The 27,658-nt window shown below is 43.6% G+C and overlaps 1 protein-coding gene across 4 annotated transcripts in view; it reads right to left on the bottom strand.

The window, feature by feature from the left end:
• Nucleotides 1-27,658, bottom strand: part of LOC126569625 (polycystic kidney disease protein 1-like 3) — a 131,599-nt gene that overhangs the window by 57,953 nt on the left and 45,988 nt on the right. For all 4 annotated transcript variants that reach the window (XM_050226866.1, XM_050226875.1, XM_050226856.1 and 1 more), the window contains exon 3: nucleotides 7,095-7,224. In XM_050226866.1, coding sequence (XP_050082823.1) covers nucleotides 7,095-7,224 — 130 coding nt within the window. The remainder of the gene's footprint in view (nucleotides 1-7,094; nucleotides 7,225-27,658) is intronic.

The raw sequence follows: 27,658 nt of genomic DNA, 5'->3' as shown, positions 1-27,658 counted from the left end.
CATTCATTGAAAAATTAATCTGTGGCATCAAATTTTGCTAGGCGTGTCGTCGTAAAGGTACTTTTTCCGGTGCCCATCGTAGCGACATGACGGGTCATCTGAAATCGATACAAATCGATATTTGTTAGAAAGATTATAAGTTTATCTAGGTAGCCCCGGAGAGTTTTGTGGTAATTTTCCTATTTTTCGATTTTTGGCAGATTTTTGATGTTGAAAAAGTGATGCTTTTTGTCATTTTGTCTAAAAACACGATTTGTTTAGAAAAAAGTATCAACAATTTTCATGAAATCTCGACGGGGCTACCTGACAAAAAGTGTACAGATTATGTGTTTTAAATTTTTAATTTATGTTAAATATCAGATCGATCTGTCTAGAAGTTTTTACGGTACAATGGGCACCGACTTTGTAAACGTTGGTTTTGGGAAACGCTCTTCAAAGTAGCGCGCTGCATGGAGCCTTCAATGAAACGCGGATTTTCAAAAATCTATAACTTCTTCATTTTTTCTGCGATTGATCCAAAAAAATTCCGCACTGTGCTCCACGGCTGTAACGAAGCAGAATGATCATCTCACTTTCTCCGCAAAGGTGCAGCAGTTGCTGGCAACAAAGCACACAGATCAGGGTACGAAAACCGTGAAAGAAAAGATGATCGTCGACCGAACTAAGCGGTAATAGAAATGCAGCGCGATCTCCGCCCACGCCAGCAAGGAAGAACGCGTGTGTCCCTTGCGTGGGTCACAAAATCGTCACAAGGCATCGCTGTCTAGCCTGTCTCGAGATCACAAGAAAAACGAAAGGGTTAAAGAGGTGCTGGGAAAAAAGGCCAAAACAAATGGATACTTTTGCTTACTTGCGCAGCGTTGCCTCGCCAGTAAAGGATCAGCATTCCAATAGCAGAACAATCGGCAACAACATCCAGTGGCCGGTACGAAACCCAGCACAATCTGCGGAAAGTTCCATTCCCTTGAAGGGGGACGGGGTTGGCAGGGAAGAGCGCGTGGCTTGTTTGTCAAAACGAAGCAGCACGGGGTAACGCGGTTAGTCGTCGTATTGATGTAGCGTTTGTGATCGATTGATTTTCACTAAGTCATTTAGCTCAGTGCGTTAATTTCTCAGTTTGGTTCCCTCCCAATAATCAAATCTCCTCATTCACATTCCTTCATCCACATACACACTCAACTCAAAATGCATATAGGATTTGGGAGGATCTAACTGGAAAATTAACGCCCTGGGCTAAATGATTTATTGAAAATCAATTGGTCACAAACGCTTCGTCAATACGACTAACCGTGTGGTGACCGTGCGTTTTGACAAAAAAAATGCATGTATTTTCTAATATTCATAAAGTCACCGAAGCGCCTTCGACGTTGCCAAAAATAACATGAAGCATAGAGCCTTACAAATGTTAGGGCTGGGAAAACAAACAGAACCTGCGAGTGCAAGGATATAAATAGGCACGCACGCGGTCAGCATGCCACGCTTTTGTGATATCAACGCGTAAAAGAAGACTAAATGATTGTAATAGAAAGCAAACAATATGCTGAACAAAAAGTTTGCCACGAAAGGTACAGAGATCGGGATACGAAAGCAGATTTGACACCGCGATTTGATTCGCCCATTTTCGCATAATTCTCGTAAAACACGAGAATACACAAGACAAGAATGCTTCTAATTGTCGTACAATAATGGCAGACCTTGTCACGAATTGATTTTTTATCATTTTCCCTTAACATTGGACGTTCTTCCTGTTGCAGAACAGCTAAGAAACCTGCCGGGCAGAACATGCATTTTTCTGTCTCATTCTTTCGTTGAACAAGTTTGTTCGATGTACATGCACAAATCATATTCTTTTTGCATGATTATCGAACCACATTTGAGTTCAGTTATGCCAGGAATCGACGAGGATACGCGGCGCGATCTCCTCCCACAACACGAGACCAGCTCCCGATCCTTTTCTTTTGGTACTGGTTGCAACGAACACCGCCATTTTCGGTGCTTATCACCAACGCGTAGCTCACATCCTTATGCTCAACAATTCTATTGTAATGTAATGTAATTGTTAACAATTATACATTTGTTTTAGCCTTTTTTCCCAGCACCACTTTAACCCTTTCGTTTTTCTTGTGATCTCGAGACAGGCTAGACAGCGATGCCTTGTGACGATTTTTGTGATAGAGAATGATGCGTATATGACCATGAAGATAAACATAACCATCCCTTCCTAAACTTTCGCCCACGCAAGGGACACACGCGTCCTTCCTTACTGGCGTGGGCGGAGATCGCGCTGCATTTATATTACCGCTTAGTTCGGCCGATGATCATCTTTTCTTTCACGGTTTTCGTACCCTGATCTGTGTGCTTTGTTAGCAGCAGCTGCTGCACCTTTGCGGAGAAGGTGAGATGATCATTCTGCCTCATTACAACAGTGGAAAACGGTGTGAAAAAAAGGTATCATCATTCCCGTCTATTTTATCTTAAGAACGGCAGTTCTATTCCTCGTCGTTTCGTGGCATAAATGCACTTGTATAATCAAGCAAAAAATGCATCATTTGTGCATGAACACTTGTTTTGGACGAATAAATGAGGCTAGAAAGATGGAAACTGCATTTTCTGCCGGCTGTCCCGGCTGAACACGAAACAGCTGCTCAAATTAGTTCAAATTAATTCGTGAAACGGTCTATCATAATCGGACCAAATGCCATGAAATTTTGACTGAAAGTCGAAAGAAAGAAAGGAATTAGATGCATTTATTCATGCAAAAGGTGCAACAATTATGCGCAAGAAGGTGCATCAAATCGTGGTGCCGAGTCCGGGATTCGATCCAGGTCCGGCGCGCTTTCAAGCGGCGACGATGAGCGCGGCTGAAAGTATTTCCGTCTCATCCAGCCATCTCATTCGCGCTTCAGCGCGATGTGCGCTCACGGCTGCACGTTTTGTGTGTCGAACGAAACCGGCCCTTTGATCGATGTCGTATTTCGTAACAAATAATCAATAAACGGCACAGTCGAACCTAAATAGATCTTGTTAATTTTCCAAAATTGGCCCTCAAAATAGCGGAGTTATTCCATTTTAAAATACATGGTCTGTCGTAAAGTAAACAGGACTTTTTGCATAGGAAAGTTTGAAAGTGTTTGAAAGGTGCATCCTTTAGGGACTTTCAGTCAAAATTTCATGGCATTTGGTCCATTGGAAGCAAAGTTATGGCGACTAAAGTGGCAGTATGTTTGGGTGGTCATTACAAGCAATCTGAATGGCTAAAAATCCACCATCATGTTTAGCTTTTAAACTCGATAAAACGTTTACCGAATTGATGCAATAAGTTTGTGGTGACGGTTGTCTATCCAGTGGCAAAGTTTATGACGAGTATAGGCGTTTCAAAACCGGTCGTGAAGACCCCAACGACAACGTTCATGTCGGTGAAGGGGGGACTTCGGTATTTTCGGGCCAAAGGAAGGCCCGTTTTTAACGATTTTTAGTGACGTAACCATTCCACTTTATTTTTTCAAATAAATGGCATATTAATCTACAACCTTTGATAAATATTTGGTATTGTTTTGAGCAACATTCATTGAAAAATTAATCTGTGGCATCAAATTTTGCTAGGCGTGTCGTCGTAAAGGTACTTTTTCCGGTGCCCATCGTAGCGACATGACGGGTCATCCGAAATCGATACAAATCGATATTTGTTAGAAAGATTATAAGTTTATCTAGGTAGCCTCGAAGAGTTTTGTGGTAATTTTCCTATTTTTCGATTTTTGGCAGATTTTTGATGTTGAAAAAGTGATGCTTTTTGACATCAGGAGGCTTGTACCGACCACCCAAACATACTGTCACTCTAGGCGCCATTACTTAACTTCCGCGGGGCCAAATGTCATGAAATTTGGACTGAAAGTGCCTCAAAGATGCACCTTTGAAATAAAAATTTGCACATTAATGTAGCTCCATCAGAAATGTTCTTATGAATAAAAAGTTTCGTTTACTTTGCGACAGACCATACCGGTAAGCTTCAGATGGTGCACCCTGTACTCCTATTTCACGTGCCTCACGGCAAGATTACTTCTTGCAAAGGGCAAGGGGAGTCAAGGTGATATCAGGATGTGTCCTATTTTAGAGTTGAATAACTCTGTCATTTATCAGCCGATTGTAGAAAACAAACCAGTTTTATTTAGGATATTCTATGCCATTTATTGTGCCATACTCAAAAAATGATATCGATCAAATGACCGCCTTCATTCGGCATACAAAAGGCGACCCTTTATCGGGCATTATGCATTGTTTTGGCAGCATTTAGGGAGTTATTTAGGTAATTTCAATTCTTAAGTTTGCTTGAAGTTGTTTCACAGCATTCAATTTGTTTGCAAATACCTTATTTTTCAAACAGACCCACATACTCCACCACTCTGTTCCGCGCTTCGTACGATTTAGTATTCGCTCTGTTTGTTAAACGAAAGAACGAAAGAAAAAAAAATCCGTCCGTGTCCTGCACTCCGTGGTGCTTTGCCTTCGTGGTCCCGCGATCCTCAGCTCCAATCCGACGACGCGTCGAAGTCGATGTTGGCCTTTTGAATGGCGGCTGTTACACCCAGCCAATATCGCAGTCCAGATGGCACAGAGGTGGCGAATGGGTGGCTACGATGGGTTTTAGTGTGTGTTAGTTCTTCTTCTGTACCGACCACCACCTTTTTCTTCTATTCACTACCTTCCCATCCCTCACCAAACGCAGGCGAGGATTGGCTCGATGAGGTTGACGAGGAGCGAAATTGCCCGACCACCTCCTCTATTTTGGGGCGCAAAAAAAAAACACAAAATCATCCAAAATGGTCTTTGTGTCCGTGGTGATCCTTGGTGTCCCCAGGCACACTCCGCTACGACCCCCTTTCCCCCTCACCACACTTCGAAAATGATCGAATAAATGTATAAACATGTGCATGAATAAGTAAGGCTGCTTCAAACAATCGGGTCTTGGGTCAATCGAGGAGTGAAATAGAGAATGAGATCGACAAGGAGAGAGAGAGAGAGAGAGAGAGAGAGAGAGAGAGAGAGAGAGAGAGAGAGAGAGAGAGAGAGAGAGAGTTGTGGATGGACTTAGGAAAAGGAAGGAAAACTCCGTACGTTCTGCAAACGTGAACGTCGAGCGGGGATTATGGTGGAATGGAATGGAAGTGGGTTGGTAGGTCGGTCCGGCTGGGGGTGGCAACGGCAACGGTTATTCGCGAATCCACTCCACGAGTAACCTATCCCCGTTTGCCCCCACAATGACCGACTGTCTCATGAATATTGATGTCTTCTCAACAATTTAAAGCCACCGCGATCCCTCTCCCTCTCTCTCTCTCGCTCTCTAGGTACTGAAGATGTATCTCTCTGTTGCTCCTTCTTGCTGCCTTAGAGTGGACCCCCTCCCCACACTCAGCCCCATTTGATTTGATTGTTTAGTCCCGGAACCGGAACCATATGCTCCAGAGAGAGAGAGAGAGAGAGAGAGAGAGAGAGAGAGAGAAGCTCCGTTAGAGCTCCAATCAGCCGCCACAGTGGTCGGCATAAGTAAAACCCCACCTCTATGGTCCACCACATTTTCGCCTGTAAATTCAGCGTTTTCGGTCGCAAAGGCCTTGTGATTTTTTTGCTAGAAGCTCGAACTTTCCTTTTTCTAAATCACTTGCTTTGAGCTTGATAGGTTTGATAGTCTCTTTTTGAAAATTCTTTAAGTGCGAGATGGTCGATCGCGAATGTGACAAAAGTAAAAGGCCACTTTGCAATAAATATTATTAGAACTCTGACAGAGCCCTGTGGTTACTGTATCTTTAATAGGACTTTTATTTACGTCTGTTTTAATGTTTTACGTGGCCTCCATTATTGTTTACACATGTTAAATCCACTTATCCTAGCATCTCCAGTAGAAAGTCGATTGCGCTTGGGTTTTTGCACGTAGTATGGGTGTATCAACGGACAGCAGACCCTATGTGTTCATCAGAAAACTGCTTGTTAATCATTGTTTGAACCAAGTACTAATGTCCTGGATCAGTAGCTTACAGTTTCAATTTCGAACGCTCTCGGAAAATGGATGATTGAAAAAATGTAAAAAAAACTCCAGAGATTAAGAAATCATCGAAACTAATTATCTGTTCAATCATAGCATCCCTTTCGTTGTCAATTTTGGAGCGAAGTATGCCACGGAAGATCAGCACCACATGAGTGCAGGAATGGATATGCTAAAAGACTTCCGTTTCATCCAAAACTGAGCTGAATCGTTTTCATTTCTCCCGGACATATGTTTTCATGCTTAAAGAAGGCTGGAGAAGTAGTTTATTGTTTTTAGAATAATCAATTTTGGATTGTAATGCAATACGTCGATAGAGAGTTTGATAGAAAGCAAACCATGGTATTGTTTGTTTGTTTAGTTTTTAGTTTGTTTGTTTTGACAACAGAAAGGATTCTTTGATTTATTCAGTCCAGCCCGAGGAAACAATTTTGTGGAGCAATAGGAACACGATTTTAAACGAATCGCTAAAAGTATAAGTTCTTATTGACATCTTCATCGTATTAATCGTCTAGAATCACCTTCTTCAAGCTCAGATTGCGAATTTATGGGATTTTTTAATGTAAAATTCCCATTGTGAACGATGTTTATATCAAAAACAATTATTTTACGAAGCAATACGATGAGATAATATCTGAAAACATATCTGAAAACATGCGAAAGCCATGTCAAAATGGCTGCAAATGGAAATCTGCGGTAAGAGTGGCCCATGTGAATTGATAAACATGTTTCCTTGCCGGTGGGCTTTTACTTTTGTCACATTCGCGATCGACCATCTCGCACTTAAAGAATTTTCTAAAAGAGATTATCAAACCTATCAAGCTCGACATAAGTGATTTGGAGAGAGGAAAGTTAGAGCGTCTAGCAAAAAAATCATAAGGCCTTTGCGACCGAACATGACGAATTTACAGTCGAAAATGTGGTGGACCATAGAGGTGGGGTTTTACTTATGCCGACCACTGTACGTTAGCCAAGGGCAAAGGACAACCGGTGCACCCACGTGTGTGTATGTGTGTGTGTGTGTGTGTGTTAGATATGAGATTTCTAGCGCACGTACCCGTTACTAGATTGGCGTGATGAAACTGACAAACGGCGTCCGCCTCGAACCAGGAGATCTTGTCGCGGAAGTAGCGATAGAACACCGAGAAGCCCTCCTGCGGCAGTGTCCACGTGTTGCTGATGTTCACCTGTTAGTGAGAAAGAGACAAAGAAAGACAGAAAGAGAGAGAAAGAGAGATTGAAAAAAAAACAGGACATTAGAATAGGGGTGCGATCATCATCATCATCATCATCATCATCATCACGTTGCTACTGCTGCTAATGGGAATGGAAAGCCCCCGAGTGAGTATGGACCACGACACATCGCACAGCCATATCACAGCTAGCATCATCCCTCATACCCCTCATTGGTTTTTTTTCAGCATTGCCGGAACGAGCTTTCTCCACCATCACCCCTCGTTTTCCTTCTCAACAAAAAAAAAAAAAAATAGCGGAAACGGGGGTGTCCTCGCTATCGCCAGCCAAGGCAGTGAATAGGCGGAAGACATAAAAGCCGCCCTCCTCCTCCTGATCCCCTTCCTATGCTCTGCTTCGTGTATATGCTGATGTGCCCTCGATTGTCGGGCGATTCGCGGTGGCTGCCTTGCACCCCCAAATGCCTTTTTATCGCTGCTTGACCTCGGAGGGCCCCCGGTGGCCCCTGGTCGTCCGGCATCCGTAGTCCGAATGGCATTTGGGGGATGACTCCACGCCACGATGACGTCACTTCCGTTCGCCACGAACAAAGACGGCTCCGTTGATGATGATGATGGTGGCGTGAGCGGTGAGCGATGAGAATGTGATTCTGGTCCCTGGAGCGATGAGCTTTACAAAAACCACCCACTGGTCGACCCTTTCGTCAACTTCCGCCCACCCCCCCGGTTCACTCCGGTGGAAAAACGCTCCCCCCCCCTCGCTCTACACCATTCCAAATGGAGAGATGGGCCAGGATCAAAGCATCCCCCCCCCCCCATTCCCCTTTCTCTCTCATCCCTTACTAAAGCTATCCGGGGGGAGGGAGGGTTGGAGAGCGGTGGGATACATAAACAACACAACACAAAGCTCTCACTTGGTGCCTTTTGCGCGGAGCTCCACCTGTAAGCGGGGGTTTACTTCACTTTTTCATCGCAACCCCCCCCCCCCCCCCTACCCTCTCACTAACATCGCTTTTCATTTTCATTTGCATGTCATTAGGGTAAATGGGCTTCTTCCCTTCCTGCAGCCACTGCACTGTAATCATTCCCGCCGGAAAACCCCGCTAGAACCTACGGGGGTTTAAAACAACATTAACAACTACCACCCCTTCCTATCCACCGCTTCACCCCCACGCTTTTCGCTGTGCAATCTTATTCGAGCGCCGAAGACGCTTTTCGCTCTTTTGCTCTCAACAAGTGGACACACACAACGCCTCTTTTGTTACTGCTTAAACAAGCCCATGCTTGCTGGAATGTGCAGCTGCAAGATGAGTAAAAGATGATGCGCATCCGGCACATTCGTTTTTGTGGAGGAAAACTTTCGGCATCTTTTTTTTCTTTTTCATTTGTATCCATCACGCAGCTACGATCGGGCACCGGAAAAAGTAAAGAACATTTTTCACAGACATACACTTTGGGGTTTGATGCCATGGATGATGTATTTAATGCATCGTCCCCTCCAAAAAAACCACTAAATATATTTGAAAAGGTGTAGGTTATCATGGCATCGGTAAAAACATGCATAGGTAGAGAGCTTTCTATAAACAACTCTTCAAAATTGTGCCGTTCTTTGGTACGAATCAAACGACTTGCCCGTTTAAGCGACGAACCTGGTTCGATCATTTACCAATTATACATGGTGACATTTAAAACGCCATATCCTTTTCATTTTTGTTTGAATTTTTTTTGAGTTAAACCAAAAAATGTCGAGAATTTTATAAACTTTCAGAATCAGTTTGGTTTTTTTCGATATGCTATTTTTTGAATGAATTATGGTCTTGGGACCGTAGAAGAAACCATCGCTCGTTACCCACAGGGTGCTTTGTGGGAATTTGGCTCATTGTAAGAGAAGCGTTTGCTCAAGCTGGTCAAAACTATGTCACTTTTTAGTTCTAACCTTGCCCTTCAAAATGCCGCAAACGGAGAAGTCCTGCGCTTTTTGCGCCCATAGATATTGACACCCAATGAGAGACATGGAAATGAAGTGTGAAATGTTCTGTTTTCGCCAATCTCATGTCTCGATTGCTTTCAGGGAAGATACAGAGTCCTGTTGGAATCTCTAGCGATTGCGTATGAACTGTTTGCATTTTTAGGACTGCAATGACTTTTTTAATAGCTTTGGCAAATGAATTTGTTGATTAATCTCGGATACACCGAACGAAAATGCACGAAGAATGGGACAAATGGCATGTTATGGCATCTCAACCCATTATCAACGCCGGCTTATGCGTCCTGGAATTGGAAAGTTCTTTATTTAGAGCTCATTTTGAAGTATTGCATTTCCGGCATTTAAACGTATACATTTTTTTTTAGATGTTGCCGTTTTTTGTGGTCGACTTTCAGGGAGTCTGGCAACTCTACCAGTATCGCAATAACTAATTATGGTCCGAGATCCAAATGATTAATTCACGTTTAAATGCCGGAAGGCTCTAACGATACCCACTTGCGTCACTTCTTGCCTCAACCTGTGGTGTGATCACTTCTCTTCTCTTCAAACAGCTGTCAAAAATTGAAAAATTGGAAATTAAAAAAAAAAAACTCAACGGGGCTGGCTGAATAAACTTCTAATCTATCAAAAGAATATTGGTTGCCGTAGTTCAGATGATCCATCACACGATTGCTACGATTGGGCACCGGACAATGTACATTTTTGCAAATATGCCCTTCAAAAATGGATGCCTTGGAGTTGGAATGTTTTCAACCAACTCTTCCTCCAAAGTACTACCAAATGTTCTTGAAAAGTTGTAGTTTAGTATTGAACATTCACTTGGGAAAGTTAGGTTCAGTTGGTAACTGCACAAAAAATCGCCAAAAATTGGCCCTTTTTTACCCGAATCAATCTTAAGCAAATGGTTGACTATCATCTGAACAACTTTGCAAGCAGTTCTGCTACGTCCCTTCGTTTGCTTTGTTGGGTGTACATGTTTCGCTCAAAGCTACCAGTTTTTTCTCTCTCTCTTTATTGCCGCCAACATCACAGCGACCCGGGTCATCATATCTTGGTTATTGCACCGTGGTCGCGCCTGTCGGATCCAATCGGCGCACTTGTACTGCTGCTGCTGCTGCTGCCGAGTCTATGCTTTTGGTTTCGGTTTGTTTCCGCAAGCGGGCAACTGCGTTTTATGGGATCTCTCGTTCGCTCGCTCGCTTGCTCACTCGGTTGCGTTGCTGACGATATTTTCGGTGACCGAAGAAGGGTCCGAATGGTTGAAATTGGGTGGGGGTACGGGGACATGGGGCGGGTAGCAAAGGTTCATCTGTTTCAACGACTTCATTCGGTATTCCGAGTGCGTTCGCCATAGGGGACCGAGGGGGGGGGGGACGGCTTGTGTGTCCGTGTGTGAAGGGTGAAGATGAAGCCAACCTTTCCGCAATTCCACCGCCCCCTCCCCCTTCTCCTTCTCAAAGCCATAAAATTGTAAAATTTACGACCGACTAAGTGGTCTGTCCCGTCGTAACGCTGCTACCTACGTCATTGTCCGAACAAAGAGACACAGAGAGAGAGAGAGAGAGAGAGAGAGAGCACCTGGGCGTGCCAGGCGTTATAAAGTGCTGGACAGTCGGAAAGATGACCCTCCTTCTTCTCCACCTCTCGTCGTCCTGTGGCCACAACCATCCGGGACAACTCACTGCCTCTCTGCCTGCCGCTTCCGGTTGCCCATATGAGCTTGGCGGCAAAAGCGGAAGCGGTTCCAGCAAAGAAAACACAGCCGAACACACACACATCCACACCACCGAGCAGCAACTGTCAATAGTGGCACGAAGCACGAAGCAGACCAGGCCAGACCAGGCTTCCCGGCTCACTGACCAGCATCAACGTCCGGATCGATCGAAATCCCGTCGCTCCCACCCCGCCCCGGCAACAGAGGAGCACGAAGAGCACGGGTGAGTGAGTGAACTTCAAACGTTGTTTTTGTTTTGCTCCTTCTTGGGTTTCATACTGGAAGAACGGTATATACACTTCAGATAGAGAAAGAGCGCGCGCTCGACGCTAGGAAGGCGAAATATTGGTTTTCCATTAAAGTGATTGCAGTGGCCACGGTATCGGAAGGGGCGGATAGGAAGGGGCATGATGGACCGAGAGACAGATAGCGAACCCTTTTTGGGGCTGAGTGGGTGGGTGGGTGACTGGCGAAACCCTGCATTGAGTGGTCGAAGCTTGATTGAACCAACCACCACAACCCTTCTCTCTCCTCTCTCTCTCTCTCTCGTCTCTCTCTCACTGTGGAATGGAATGCATTTTTCCAACCTATTTGGCACCTGGCCATGTGCCCCTGTGTGTGTGTGTTAATATATGACGTAGAGTTGCAGAGGAGGATGAGCGGATGTTTGGTCAGGAACGGAACGGAGAGCCAGTTTTTGCTTTTGCCCGGGCGTTGCTCCACTGGTTTGTGAATAGTTGATTTCTCGTGCAACACCTGCCTAAACTGGCTCACTTTACGGCAAGGAGGAATTGGTGGGTGTTATCGATTGATTGAATGCGCCTCCCCGCCCCACTTTATCCAGCGAACAACCATCGCACAGAGGGGTATTTGCGTCAAAATCCGGCCAAAACCCCTTAATGCTGTTATTCGTTATAAATATGGTTGATATTCGATTTAAAAACAGTAAAAAAATAATGTTTTCTAGCAATTCCAGCATATATGAGCAAGAAAACGTTTTTTCTTAGTCATGAATCTTCCTCTCTCTCTTACTTCTATAATATCTGTTATTTCTCTTTGGGGGGTCGCCCATTTATAGCGTTTACCTTACCCAAAAACATTAAATTCACTCTAGATTGCAACCATTTATTATAAGCAAGCGTTGAAATCATCCAGTTGATATCGGAATCCATCCATTTTTGCATGAAATTTGCTTTTAATCTCACAATTTCTTTTCAAACACCTTCATTTTGTCTATTTCTGAAGGTCACTCCAAAAGATGAGCTAATTTCTTCTCAGCATATTGAAGTATGTTGTCCAAAACCTTCTTTGTGCATTTTCTAAGTATCTGACACAAATATCACCAAGAAAGAGGCTGGAGAATAAAAGCAAATACAGTAAATGGGCGATAAATTCTGAAAAACTCATATTTCACTAAATCAGCGAAAAATCGGTAAAGTGGAACAAGGAGGAATAATTTCAACTGGTTTTATATTCTAGAGACCTTACTCTTTCAAATGCTATCGGAATTTTTGCCGGGCATTGCCGGGCTTTAGAGAAAACTAAAGTTGAAATTTGCACTTTTCCATGTGTTTTTGCGAAGGTTCATTTTTGATAAAAAAAGCTGTGATTATTTTTCAACTTCAAACCATAAAAAGCACTTCAAAACTATTCTACTACCTTCGTAGATGTTCGTGCATATCAAGAACAGACTGTTATCTTGACTATCACTATTTTTTTTGACAAGAATGGCGCGACGCACCTATTTCGGCTATTTATATCCTTCCACTTCACAGCTAAAACTGATAACGTAGCAGGAATGTGTAACCAGAATTGTGAAGAAACCAGTGTAGAAATTTTTAAAATTGTCAGCAAGGCAAAATTTGAAGACAACAAAAAATTATGCGAAGGGGGTTTTGACCACATTTTCACGCAAATACCCCTCTGTGCATCGACCACCGCCCACGGGAAGAATCACAACAACCAAAAATCCAGTGTGGGAAAAGGGGTCCTAGGGGGGGGGGGGGAGAGGTGCGAACGAAGAAGAATTGATTATCCTCACCTCAGCTTGGATGAGCGAAAGCGCCAGGCAATGAAGCCACCCTTCGCACCAATAACCGGCAACATAATACCACCAGCACCGCGGCTCACATGCCGGAAGCTGGCAAACGGAAGCGAACCGCATCGCTGGCCCCAAACTTGCCAACTTTTCTGAGGCCATTTTTTTAGGAAAAGCACATGCACACTCATCTAATGGTATATAATATGATAGAAAATGGTCTACCCATTAAGAAAATAAAGCTGATTGAATTTCTATGTGAATATATTGGACACGGTGTACTCCGAGTCGGTGACTGGTTTAGCACTCTTGAGACAACGCACCAGTCTTGTTTTGATTTTATAAATGAACTGGTAATTTTTTTGAAGAATCCCAATACACAACAATTATAAATACGACCCTAAAAATCATCAACACCTCCCAAAAACCAACATCGTTAGCTATCGATGGTTTACTGTTGGTTTACTGCCTCCATTTGAAAAAACAGGGCAAACAGATGATGGCCGAGCAGTGCTTCCTTTTTTTGCGAAAATTGTAAAAAAATGAATGAGTTTTGAAAAATAGGTACCGATTGGCGATTGTTTTTTTTTTTTGGCAAAGCTTCAGGCAAGAAAACTGCAACAAAATTCAAACTGCTGCCATTTCTAAGCCACTCGCCTGACACCTGGTAGATCGTTTTCTAGTGATAGCTTAATCTATTGTTTGCAAGCGTACAAAAGCATTTTAGTGGGAAATAATCAGAAAAAAAGGTATTCGTGATGGAATTCAATGGTGTCAATTTCTTTTGTTTTTATTTGGTAACAAAACCACAAGTGGGTATCGTTAGAGCCTCCCAGCATTTAAATGTGAATTAATCGATTAGATCTCGGACCATAATTAGTTACTGTGATACTGGTAGAGTTGCCAGACACCCTGAAAGTCGACCGCAAGAAACGGCAACATCGATAAGTTATGAAGCGAATTTAACAAATTTCACGATGCAGCATCTCTCAAAATGGTGTAGACGAATGAATTTTAGCTCGAATCATCCAACCAATACTTCAAAATGAGCTATAAATAAAGAACTTTCCAATTCCAGGACGCATAAGCCGGCGTTGATAATGGGTTGAGATGCCATAACATGCCATTTGTCCCATTCTTCGCACATTTTCGTTCGGTGTATCCGAGATGAATCAACAAATTCATTTGCCAAAGCTATTAAAAAGTTCATTGCATTCCTAGAAATGCAAACAGTTCATACGCAATCGCTAGAGATTCCAACAGGACTCTGTATCTTCCCTCAAAGCAACCGAGACATGAGATTGGCGTAAAAAAATCATTTCACACCTCATTTCCATGTCTCATGGGCTGTCAATATCTATGGGCGCAAAAAGCGCAGGACTTCTCCGTTTGCGGCATTTTGAAGGGCAAGGTTAGAACTAAAAAATGGCATAGTTTTGACCAGCGTGAGCAAACGCTTCTCCAAGAATGAGCCAAATTCCCACAACCGCACCCTGTGGGCAACGAGCGATGGTTTCTTTTACGGTCCCAAGGCCATAATTCATCCAAAAAGTAACATATCGAAAAAAAACCAAACTGATTCTGAAAGTTTATAAAATTCCCGACATTTTTTGGTTTTACTAAAAGAAAATTCAAACAAAAATGAAAAGCATATGGCGTTTTGAATGTGTTGCAGTGCTTTTGCCTCACCCTGTACATATATTATAATAGTTAAAATGTGCAACTAAAGATTGCCATAACTTTAGACAATAATGTTTTTTCTCCATTTTCCATGAATAAGCGTTTTTTGTTCGCTAATCAAAAAGGTCGGTTTGATATGCATACACCCGGTAATAGGAAAACCGAACAAAACGGAGGAAAACACGAAGATTGCTGCATTGCCAACTGTCCACTGTCCAGTGCGCAGCGACACACCGGCCGACCCCATTCCCTTTCGTAGGGAATTCGTGATTTCTCATCCTCTTCCTTCTCCATGGCCGATCCTCCTGATTGCGCCCTGTATAAAAGGTCCCTAATTGGACTGTGATTAAACGCGCCGCCACTGGCGCGATGCACACCCCTTTTTTGGGTAACACATTCTATCATTCTGTGTGCCGTGTGTGGTTCGGCGTTTGTGCGATGAGCACACAAAAAAATGCTGCCACGCGGCACACGCGGTGGTGGGTGGGGTGCACAGCTGCACTTTTGGTGCAGCGGAAGGTGGCCGGTGCCGCTACAAACTACAAACAGGAAGCAAGAAAGCAACGAACGGCGAAGCAGACACGCAGAAGAATTGAGAGAGAGAGAGAGAGAGAGAGAGAGAGAGAGAGAGAGAGAGAGAGAGGGGAGTGGAGCAGGAAAAGGGAGGTTGGGGGGGGGGGGGGCGGTGAGTTTCTAACAAAACCGAGTAGATAATGGCCGTCGATGAATTGGCCGGCGCTAGTTTGGCCACGCTACAGCTACAAAGGCTGCTGCACGGCGTCAAAGAAGCAACGGAATCGGTGGCCACGTAGCTTCGAAGGGGGGTTGCGGGGATGGGGGGGGGGGGGCAGGAGGAGGGAAAAAATTTATGTTTCCTTTTAAGGACCGAATTTATTTCCGGCTACCAGAACGGAATTGCTTTCCACTCTCTCTCTCTCTTTTTCTTGCTTCTCTCTTGCTTCTCTCTCTCTCTCTCTCTCTCTCTCTTGCTTCTCTCTCTCTCTCTTCGCTACACTTTGGCTCCCATTTTCCAGTAAGGTAGAAGAAGGAGGCTGGTCTTTCACCCTGGACTGCTGGGAGGGGGGCCCTCGTGGAATAAGTTTTCAATTTGCCTAATTGGAGTCGACGATGGCTGCTGGTTCACCATCATGAGGAGGTAGAGGAGGAGGAGGAGGAGAAAGCGAGAAGGACGTTCACGAGCCCGAGGCGAGGGGACGAAAGGACATTTGATGTCGCTGCCGTACCGGAGCAACATTAGCATGTTGCCTCATAATTTATGATCGATCTCACAATCACACGGACATCCTCCTCCCCCCCCCCCCCCCCCCCCCCCCCAAACACATATACACCGAGTCCCGGACGTCACGTGGACACTCACGGACACGGACATTGGAGTCGAAATTTATTCCCGGTGCGTAATTGGCCAGAAAATCGATTCACCACAATCAGCAGCAGCACCACCAACACGCACAGATACACGGACGGACGCAGTTGGCGTTGAGTCTGTGCCGATGAGTGTACGGAAGATCGATCGATTCCTGTTTTTCGATTCTCCCTCGATGCAGACAGCAAAAAAACAAAACCAAGGGAAGCAAGTAGAAACGAGGTATGGGCGGCACACTAGCCCATCCTGTTTCGGTTTTTTCGGTTCTTCTTTCGCTCCATTCTGTGTTGCTGAGTCCTCTCGTGCTGCCCGAACGATGCCAATCGGGTCCGCGCAATCCAGAAATCAATGAAATGCATGCAATGTGGTGTTGCATCGACACGAAGGTCTCATCGACTCATCACTCGCCAACTTGCCACTTTCCTATCCATCATTCGGCATTTGGGGATGTCGTGCGCGCGCGAATCCGATGACAGCCGTATTACCCACCTTCTGGCCCACCTCTGGTCTGGCCAATGTCCAACAATATGGGTGAACCTTGTTCGCACCTTCGGCGAATGTCCTTTGTGTGTATATGTGTTTGTGCAAAGTCCACCGAGAGGGGGGGGGGGGGGCGTTTGAACCACTAGAATACAGTGATAGACAGGAGTATAACGGCACATCACTTGCGTACCGATGTAGAAAATACACTAATGATCAAATAGTCCTCGAAAGTAAAATTAGTGAGTTTTTTTTTTATGTAAACCCAACAGCAGAGTTAAAACACAATCAGTAACTGCGCACAATGTTAACTAAAACATATTTTTTTCTCGAATTACAAACGTCAAGTTTTGGGTCCGAAAAGTCCTTACGCTTGTGTTGAGCATGTTTTTTAACATATATAAGGACGGACGAGCCGTATGTTTAATAGAGGTGTGTTGAGCATGTTACTACACAAACATAAATGTGACAACTGTTTTATAAGGCATAGAAACGAAGATTTTGTCGAATATCCAGCCCCATCGTTTCTTTTAAACATTGTTTTTTGTATTTGTTGTTCAGTAGTAGCACTCAGGTAGATGCTTAGTCACCCTAGTTTTTAACGAGCACCCCCATTAGGGCTTCGGTATTTAATTTTGTTTTGTGACACATACTTTTAACATTTTTCTCTGAACGCTGATCCTTTGAAGACCATAGTGTTAATTTTATTGGATAAATCGAAGCAAAACTGACCAAGTTACAGATTTTTTTAAATCCGCGTTTCAGACAAGGCTCCATGCAGCTCGCTACTTTGAAGAGCGTTTCCCGAAAACCAACGTTTTCAAAGTCGGTGCCCATTGTACCGTAAAAACTACTGGGCCGATCAATTTGAAATTTTTAACACATAATCTGCACACTTTTTGCCAGGTAACCCCGTCGAGAGATCATTAAAATTGTTGATACTTTTCATTTAACAATTATGTAAAGATCGTTTTTATTGGCAGAATCGCAAAAAGCATAACTTTTTCAACTTCAAAAATCTGCCAAAAATAAAAAAATAGGGAATTCATCAATAAATTGACGGAACTACCTGGATAATCTTCTAATCTTTCAGACGAGCAGCGGTTTGAATTTGTCTAATGACCCATGACGCAGCTACGATGGGCACCGTAAAAAGTATCTTATCGAGGACGCGACTGCTCAAATTTGATGCCATGGATGAAGTTTTTAATAAATCGTCCCCAAAATAGAACCAAATATTCTTCAAAAGTTGCACTTTAATATGACGTACACTTGAATAACGTTGAATGGTTGAACGTCACAAAAAATGGCCAAAAATGATTGGTTATGGTAAGAAATTACCGAAGCCCCCCCTTAAAAGAATTCGGTCAAAGCTAATTAACTTACGGAGGAAAAGCGACAAACAATCAACTTTGTTTACGGCCACTCTAATCGTTGCATTGCTTAAAAAACTCGCTGATCAGAGCTGAATCCATCCATGATATTCTTCCAAGTAAGGTATCCAATAGTAAAAATAATTTCTCGACAAAACAGAAATGTGAACAGAATAGTGTCCATAATAGTCAAAGAATCGGGTTCTACATTAAATAACTAGCAATCGGCAAACACATATCTGAGAACATTAAAGGAAATATGGTTGAAACAGTAATAATCGGGCACATTTAGTGCACTAATGGATCATAAAATAGGGAGAAAATTCACAGCAAAACCGTATGGGATTGATACCAACAGCGAAGGATACGTTGGTAAAAGCATAAATGTAGTATTTTTAAAAGCAACAAGCAGTAAGTAAAAATGAAAAACGGATGGCTAGTTTGAGACAAAAAACAAACTTGGAAGAACTTACTTCGGCTAAACGAATGTCGATCACTGTACTATGATCCGGCACGATACTACTGTGTCACGAAAGTCAGAAGAAGTGTCGTGTAAACGGATTTTCTCTAGATTTCAGATTGTTTATAGGTTGTCAGCACTGTGATTGATAGCCGTGACAAGTTTTACGGCAAAATAAAGATTAGTATTTGAGTTATACATTTTTTTTGTGAGCTACTGGCTTATAGTGCATTATTTGTTTTTCGCTATGACGAATGTATTTGAGCTAAAGCCGGCGATACATGAAGCGTAAACTCTCGTATAAACTCAGAATGTAATGCCAAAAAGTTTACATTTGCCGTTTACACGGTGTAAAAAAGATTATAGGTCCATGGAGCATAAATCCTAGCGTAAACGCTGTTTGCAAGCGATTTGCCTCACTATATTTCCTGTTTGTGGTTTGCATTAATAGTGAGTGATCATTACTAGCGTTTTTAATCTTTTTCTTCGGAAAAAAGATCCTATTTTTCTCACAAAAGTCCATAAAAGTTCAGTGTAATTCAGATTACGCGTCTCAACCCGGTCATTTAAACATGTTCAAGTGTAAATTAATTTTATATTTACGCTTGAGTTTACGCTTCATGTATCGCCGGCTTAAGAATTGGCAGAAATCTTATGGTGATTATTCTAAGTTAAATAAAAATGTTTACAAGTGGTAAAAAGACTCCCAGGATGGTGAGGAACGAGTTGCAGACGAAGAACGTCCTAGGTGACCGTCAGTGTCATTTGACAAGGCTCATACACATTGGAAAACTGCCCATTAAGAACTAGAGACCTTGCTGACGATGTTGGCATATTCACATAATTCGTCAATTACATTTTTAAAATTGTTTACTTTGAAGGGAACGAAATTGATTAGGACGGGGGAAGGTTTTAAGGTTTTCCTGTACCGTACAACAATGTCCGAAAATCGGACGGAAAAGCATAAACATATACGATTGTGGATACGCCATTTTCAAACCAGAAGCTGCGCCTGCCGTCGATGGAGGCGCCTGGTGCTCCACTGCGGGAATGCATTGGGTGGCGCGTTGGGTGGCGAGTTGGGTGGCGAGAAAGGGAGGAAGAAAGATAGGGAGAATGGAGGGGGAGGAGTAGAAGGAGGGTAGGGTGCATACGCACATGTATCATCAGCAGGATCATTAGCATAAAATCGGCGGAAATCGGCAGCCGGCGCTGGTGACACACATGCACATGCACACAAACGTACACACAGGTGTACCCGTAGATACGTGGCAGGCGGGGATGAAGGGATAAAGTACCGTAGGGGGTGGGGGATGGGGGGAGGTACAAACCGATAATCACTAAATATGCGTGCGATCGTTCGCATCGCTACACCGTTCATCGGTTCGGTCTGGCTTGGGTTTTGCTGTTTTTGAAAGGGTGAGGAGGTGAGAAACTCATCCCCCGCACACGCACACACACGCACACATGCCGACACCGAAACGCAATGCAAATAAGCACCAACCAGCCAGCCAGCCAGCCGGTACAAAATCGAAACCGAAAACCAACAAACGTGGTCGCGGTCGGTATGGTATGGACGGCATCGACGAGCGGCCATAACCATCCCTCATCCACCGAGTGGACCGAGCAGGTCAGGGAGCACCCCATACCGCCTCTTCCTCCCCCGTTTGGCTGGTGATTGTGATCACCATTCCGGCATAATGTTATGCGACAACGCGCCGAAAATCGTACACCGTCCGCCCGGAAACCGGAACCTCGGATTCTGGGATCTGGGAAATCGAATGCTGCTGCTGCTGCTGCTGCAAAATGTCACCCCTAGCCCGAAGGGTGTTTATTTATCTTCCTGTTTGCCTGCGCCTATCCCACCACCACCACTACCGGTCCACCGAACTCGATGCCGAGATAAATATGTTTTTAATTTAAAATGTGTGCTTTATTTACGTTCTATTTGGAGTTGTGGTTGGGGGGGGGGGGGGGGGGGGGGATGGAACGAGGAGGCGGTGGAGCTAGTAGAGGGTGGCGCGTTCGGCACTTCCTTTATGACAAATGCGGTCAGGGCGATAGCACCAGACCAGATAGTATATTGGCTTCGGGTTTCTTTTATGAAGGGGTTAATTAGACCATAAATTCTGACCCGTATACAACGGTGGTGTATTTTCGTGTGCCTCTGTTTGTTTTTTTATTTGTGTGAGAGTGTCTGTATGCGTGTGCTTTATGGTTTGATTTCTGTAGAGATGAATTTAGCACTAGCGTGGCACCCGGAGTGGTAGACTCAAGCTTGGAACACTTCATATTTGGCCGCATTCTTTTACTCATTGTAGCGCTCCTAGTTGTCGCTTTGCTACTCTGTTGGTGTTGCTTTTTTTAAAGGTCATAGTTTTTTCTTTTAGTGATAAAAAATTTGTCAAAATCGAATCATAACTTCAAAAGTTATCGCCGATGGAATGCGGAAGGCGAAAAAACTCTAGAGGTCTGCACACTCACTCTGAAAACTGGATTTGACTGGAGAATAAATCCCCAAAATTTCAACCGAAGCGCGAAATACTATATTCAAACGTTACTGGGAGACTCTTACGTTGAATCAGGCATAATGAAACACACGATGTAGCGCATCACATGCCCAATTCGACGGATAAAACTTAATCAAACAGTTTTCAACCGATCCTGGAATCTCTAAGTGTAATTTGGACAAAAAAATTACGACAGATGCAATCAGAGTGCGACAAATACTTTTATGGGAAGCTGTGAGATAGTATTAAGCCAGAAAATAGCCAACTAGTTCTATAGAACAACGCTTGGTTGGCAACATCCGTGCAGGGAAGCTGTACGAACGATTGCTGACCGACTTTGAACCATGCGGTTTGATGGATGATGATTCTCACGTAAAACTGCATTTTGACAAAAACCGGGAGGCAAATTTGACTTTAATCAATCATAGAGGGAATACGATAAGAAGGTTTTAGCTCATTTACGCAGACAAAATTGCCCGTAAACTGCTCATTTGGCAAGCAACCTGTAGTTGTGGTTTGGAAAAGAAAGTTTTCATCACGAGAGAGTCCATGAACGGCCGTTTTTATAAAGAAGAATGCATGGAAAAGATCATTCTACCATTTATTAAGTCTCATAAAGGTCGCGTTAAGTTCTGGTCCGACTTAGCAAGCTGCCAGTACAGCTCAGAGATCATAAATTGGTATCGTTGATTTCATACCAAAAATCGTCAATCCACCCACAGTATCGTCCAATACTATTATATTGGGCTACAATCGAACACTGAAACAGTGTAAAAATGATCAAAAATCCAGCCGTAATGTACAAATGGTGGGAAAAAATGGACCAATGAGACTTCTTCCACTACTGTGCAGCAAATGATGTGTCGTATAAAACCAAAAGTGCGTAAACTAATACGCAATGTGGCACAATAATTTAATTGCACTATTTTTAATCCATACCTGAATAAAATACCTACAAAATGACACCGTTTACCATGTGTTTAGCTTATTTCTGGCCCACGATGTGTCCTGTTTTATGCGGCAAAATATTAAGTGTTTCAAGCTTTAAAGCGAACCAAATAGAGTGTACGTATTTTTGTCTGTGGTTTTCATTTCAAATGTTAACCAAATGAGTTATTGCGCTTTCGGTATGCTTTTATTAGAGTTTGTTTGAAACCAGCAAGCGAGATACTGCTGGATATTTCTCCTGTATCAAACCACCATAAGCGACCAAGGACACGTAATTAACACCGCTCCCAATAGTGTATCATGCGCTCCGCGGAATACAATCGAAATATTTTGCATTTGTCACTTTTTTTCGCAAACGATCCTATGCGGCAAGAGTGCGCACTCGTTGTTACGGCAAAAGTAGGCGGAAATGAGTGAATATGTTCAGCTTTATGCATTTGTCTGCCTTCAATAGACATTCGTTATGAATTATGAGCGATTGAAACATAAAACTGTCTTTTTAACAGATATTCCTCGTCTCTTTTGGTGCCCCAAAAAACGCAAACCTGCTGCAGAACCGGTAGCTTATACACTTATTTAAAGATCTTGAATTAAGAAAAAAGCAGCCTGAAAACGGAAAATTCGGGAAATGTCCTCACACTGCGCATTTTTTTTTTATTTTTACATAATATGACGCTATGAGCTTCCACGCTTTAAAGCTATAACCCGCACTCCCCTTCTAGAGCGTAGAAAATGTGGCAAAATGTTGGCAGACTCTGTGACCTGCGTTGTGTTGCTACTGGCCTGCAGTCTTCTAAACGCGACACGTGACATTACAGAAGTTTATCAGCTGAAATGGGTCACCACGACCATCAGCATCATCATCATCATCATCATCATCAACGGTTCTTCTTCGCAGAGTGCACCTGAGTGCCTGTGCTTCTGTGTAAGTGTGCAGAGCGGTGACAACCATTTCATCCTGATGCCGATGGGAATGTCAAACGTTACATCACCGGCGCAACCACTCATGATGAACACACAGACACAAACAGGGCGCAGCTCACTAAAACGAAGACTGGTGACGCTGGACGCCATCTCCCTGCAGCCCGAGCGAGAGGCTGCGTCTCGAAGCAGCAGAAGAAAAAGAAGCAGAAGTGTAAGGAAAGGCAGGTAGATCAAAAGTCGCAACCGAGAGTTTCGAGGATAAGGAAAGGACAGTGGAGGGAAGGATAGCAAATTCAAAGTTTGTCCTTTCGCCAGCTTATTTTATGCCGGTTTGCTACCCACCCTTAACAGGACATACACGGGCGCACACCGAGTGCTGTTGTTGTTGCTGGAGTTTTAATGAATTACCCAATTGCTCCGGCGTAAAGATCTGTCGTGCGCTAAGAAGGCCCCGGACACCCTGCGATCCACTCTACATCATTCAGCGCATCATCGTCTCGTCGTGCCGTCAGCCAGGCCGAGTTGACACTCGAAACTCGATGCCGGCGTGGAGGCGCCAGGTGCTCCGAAGGAGAAACTTTTACGACGGCATCGACGATGGCGAGGACTTGAGCTCGAGTGGTCGAAACCGCTTGCCAAAAACATTAAACAATTTACAATTCGGATCCCAGCTTGCTCCGAGCGAGCGAGAGAGAGAGAGAGAGAGAGAGAGAGAGAGAGAGAGAGAGAGAGAGAGAGAGAGAGAGAGAGCTGGGAGGTAGGAGAAATGTCTCAATTTTCTGGCCTTTTATTATAGCTCTCACCTCCTTCCACTCGTGTCCTATCCTCCCTTTCCCGGTTCGATTGTTTGCCGTTCGAAACCAGCCACGGTCACAGCTGGTGCGCTCCGTATCAATTTACATCCGGCCTCGGGGTGGAGAGGGGCGTGGGGCTTTACGATTTTCGGCTGCGGTCCTCCCGAGATGTTTGAGATGTTCGCTCGCGCTGTTGCTTTGCACCCGGCGCGGTTTTTTGGGTGAAAATTGATTCCCCGCCCGTTTTGCGCCTCTCTTTCAAGAGAGAAAAAAAAACTAACAACAACCACGGAACGTCACGTCACGGCCGATACGATCCCTTTCCCAAACCGTTCACTTGTTCCAAAGAGGCGAGAGGGGGGGCCTTTGAGAGACGTGACGTTCCGTAGCAAAAGGCGGGACCGATAAGTTTCGTGTGCCAAGGTTTTCCGGGGATTCAGAACATAACAAAAAAAAAAAAACACTCCTTGTCTCACGGCAACAAATTCGCCTTTCATGCTTTTGACTTTGGAGGCTGTGAAAGCACCTGCCCAGGAGTTGGGAGCCGCGATTGCTGGCACACTCACGCACAATGAGTACGTGTCAATCCGTCAAGATATACAGTATTCGGTCGATAAAATAGCAGCGCTAGTACGTTACGCAAACTTACGCCCTGTGCTGGCTCAAATTTGTTTTTAATCCAACTTTAAAGCATATTTTAGGAGTATTGGAATCTGGAGAAGCCGTTTTGGCTTTATTTTCGATTGCGTATCGCTTTGGCTTTCAAATATAACCATGCATGCAATCAAATTCCAATCCTAGGACAACTTTTGTTCATTTTATACATAAACGATATGAAAGGCTGTTTATCAAAAGGAGCGTTGAAATTATTTGCGGACGACTCTACAATCTATTGGACAAGCGAGGATTTATCAGAAGCCATATATGAAGCAAACCAAGATTTGCAGCAAATGTCGGAATACCTGAAGCATAAAAGACTCAGCTTAAACGTAACTAAATCGAAATGGATGATAATAGGAAATAGGAAAATTGCTGGTGATCATGTAGTAACAATAGATGGACATCCAATCGAAAGAGTGCATACGGTTAAGTACCTGGGAGTACAGGTTGATGAGAGGTTAAACTTTATCGAACATGTTGATTACACCACAAAAAAAGTTGCAGTGAAATATGGTGTCCTATGCCGTATCAGCAGATACCTCACAATATGGGCAAAATTGACGTATGTGAAAGCTATTATAATGCCGCATTTCGACTACTGTTCGACAGTCATGTTAGTAGCCTCTGATACACAACTACTAAGGCTGCAAAGGTTGCAAAACAAAATTATGCGAGTAGTTTTAAGGTGCAGCAGGTATACAGTTATGTGCCTGATCGCCACCAATGCCACCACCATGCGATCGCAACACACCGACGGTGCATCAATCCCAACACTAAAGCTGACGCAGCAGACACGCGCCGAATTGCCACAGACGCAACCGCGAGCGACCGGCGAGACATCGATGGCGTATCAATCCCGACACCGACGCGACGGTCTTGCTGACTCCAGATGACACCGGACCCCAACGCACGTGGCGTCACGTGGACAAGAGGTACGAGCTAGCGGCTCGTTCGAAGGCAGTCTTAGTACAAACTTCAGTCTTTAGTCAGGGCTCATCGAGTAAGGATAAGATTTAAGAATAAATTCCTTTTTTAAAACTCGAACCACGAGGTCACTCTCATAATTGGCGCAGTCGGCTAGGCCTTACCCACGTTAATCCAAAGTTCATCAGGTCAATCAAGTGCAAAGTGAAATTGTGCAGTGCTCAAAACGTAGCGCGAAAGACTTTCATAAAATTGTCAAAGATTGTGCTCGACCCGTAGCGCAAGACGTCCGGCAAGGGATTCATCGCGAATTCTAAAACCATCCCTCATCACGAAGGCGATTTGTGGCGGCTTGTTACCGGAAGAACCAAGGACTCAACGGCTGGTTTCAACCTCTCGGGGTAGGGTAAGAAAAAGAACATACCGAAAGGGTAAGAAAATCTAAACCAAGCTAAGCTTCACAAGTGACAGTGTACACTAGATTACGTAACACAAGTTCTAATAACAAGTGCATGCTAGGTTTCAAACCCTTTCCTAAAGTAAAAGGACGCAAGTTCGTGAAAAGCAAAAGCATGGAAAACGTTACAATGCAAACTCTCTACGAGAGCATGCTTAGCATGGAACAGAGGCTGAGGGAGGTGCAACAGGAGAACGTCCAATTGCGGCAACAAAGCACGCATACGGATATTTTCCGCATCCCCGACCCAATCAGGGTTATTCCCAGTTTCGACGGGAATAAAAAACAGCTGAACGCGTGGGTCACCACGGCCAAAAATACACTTGACCTGTTCCGTAATAGAGTGACGCAAGAAGCGATGCAACTCTATGAACAGACGGTTATTAATAAAATTGAGGGAAAAGCCCGCGATACGATTTGTGCGAATGGTAACCCAACGAACTTTAACGATGTTGTGGAAACCCTTGAAACAATGTATGGTGATAGGTCAGACATGGCTACGTACCAAACGCAGCTATGGTCCCTTAAGATGGATGAATCCATCCACGTGTATTATAAACGCACAAAAGAACTCACTCAGAGTATGAAAACGCTGGCGAGACAGCAACAACTTTATGTAAATCACTGGGAAGCAATCAATCACTTCCTAGAACAAGAATGCCTCGCAGCATTCATTAACGGCTTAAATAAGCAATACTTTGGCTATGCGCAAGCTTCCAAACCAACAGATTTGGAAAATGCATATGCATTCCTATGCAAATTCCAAAATGCGGAAACCGCACAAAAACAAACCAAATACGATAAGACGCAGAGCTTTCAGAATAAACAAAACAATAATTTCAAAAACGTTGGAAAACCAACACAAACTAACCAACACACTCCTCAAGTGTACAAACCAAACAAGCAATCGGACCGATACAAGCCGGTACCGATGGAAATCGATCCATCGCTAAAGACTCGTCAAAGCAAAATTTACAATCATGATGCAGGACAAGTTGAATCACAGAACGATGAAAACGAATCGGAAGAGGAGGAATCAGAAGAGGAGACAAATTTTCAGGTTGCTACCCAACAATGCCCTCCGAGATAAACGCGATAAATGGTTTACCATTTGTCACGATTACATTACCAACCGGAAGTCAGGCAAAACTACTTATAGATAGTGGTTCGAATAAAAATTTCATCTCCCCAAATCTGATTCCTGCACGACTTCAGAAGCCGTGCCACCATATTGAAGTAACTAACAGCAAAGGCAAACATACTGCCACACGCAAGTTCACCACAGAACTTTTTGGGATTAAAAGAAAAATCCATTTTTATCTTTTTAAATTTCACAAGTTCTTTGACGGAATACTGGGATACGAAACCCTCTCAGACATGCAAGCAATGGTGGACGTCGCTAATAACAAGTTAGTTCTTCCACAGAAAACAATCAGTATGAACATCCGCACAATGGGATCACCGGAAATTACAGTCAATCGACACTCAGCGAAGATGGTTAAAATTCCAGTAGATAAACAAAATGGGAATGTCATCCTAAGAAGAGACATAAAAATCGAAAACACAATAATTCCCGCTGGACTTTATGAAGCAAACAACGGATACATTAATGCAGTTGCTTCAAATTTTGGTGACTCCGTAACATTCTCATGGACAAAACCAGCAAAAACCTTTGCCATTAAAGACATAGTCGAAATTAACAATAATACATCTATTGTAGGTCAGCAATCATCATTCATAGCCATCTCAGAATTAGAAGGTCTCATCCGACACGATCATCTTAATCAGGAAGAAAGACAGGCATTATTTAAGGTTCTTGGAAAAAACGAATAAAAAAAAATGAAGACAGCAGTAATCTTACTATTATTAGCCTTAAGCGGAAAAGTTAGAAACTCGCAACTCAAAATGCAAGATCTAGGCAAAAATCCGGGAATATTCGCCATCAAGTTGGGAACAGCCCGAATCATCGAGAATTACCATCTTGTAATCCATAGTTTCAACATAAGCAAGTATGAGGTAATAGCGAAACAGTACAAAATTATTATCTCCGAGTTAGACGAAAAATTAGAAACGATCAGAAACCATTCAGACACTA

Source organism: Anopheles aquasalis, chromosome X, assembly GCF_943734665.1.
Source record: "Anopheles aquasalis chromosome X, idAnoAquaMG_Q_19, whole genome shotgun sequence".
NCBI lineage: Eukaryota > Metazoa > Arthropoda > Insecta > Diptera > Culicidae > Anopheles > Anopheles aquasalis.
This window is presented reverse-complemented; position numbering and strand designations above follow the sequence as displayed.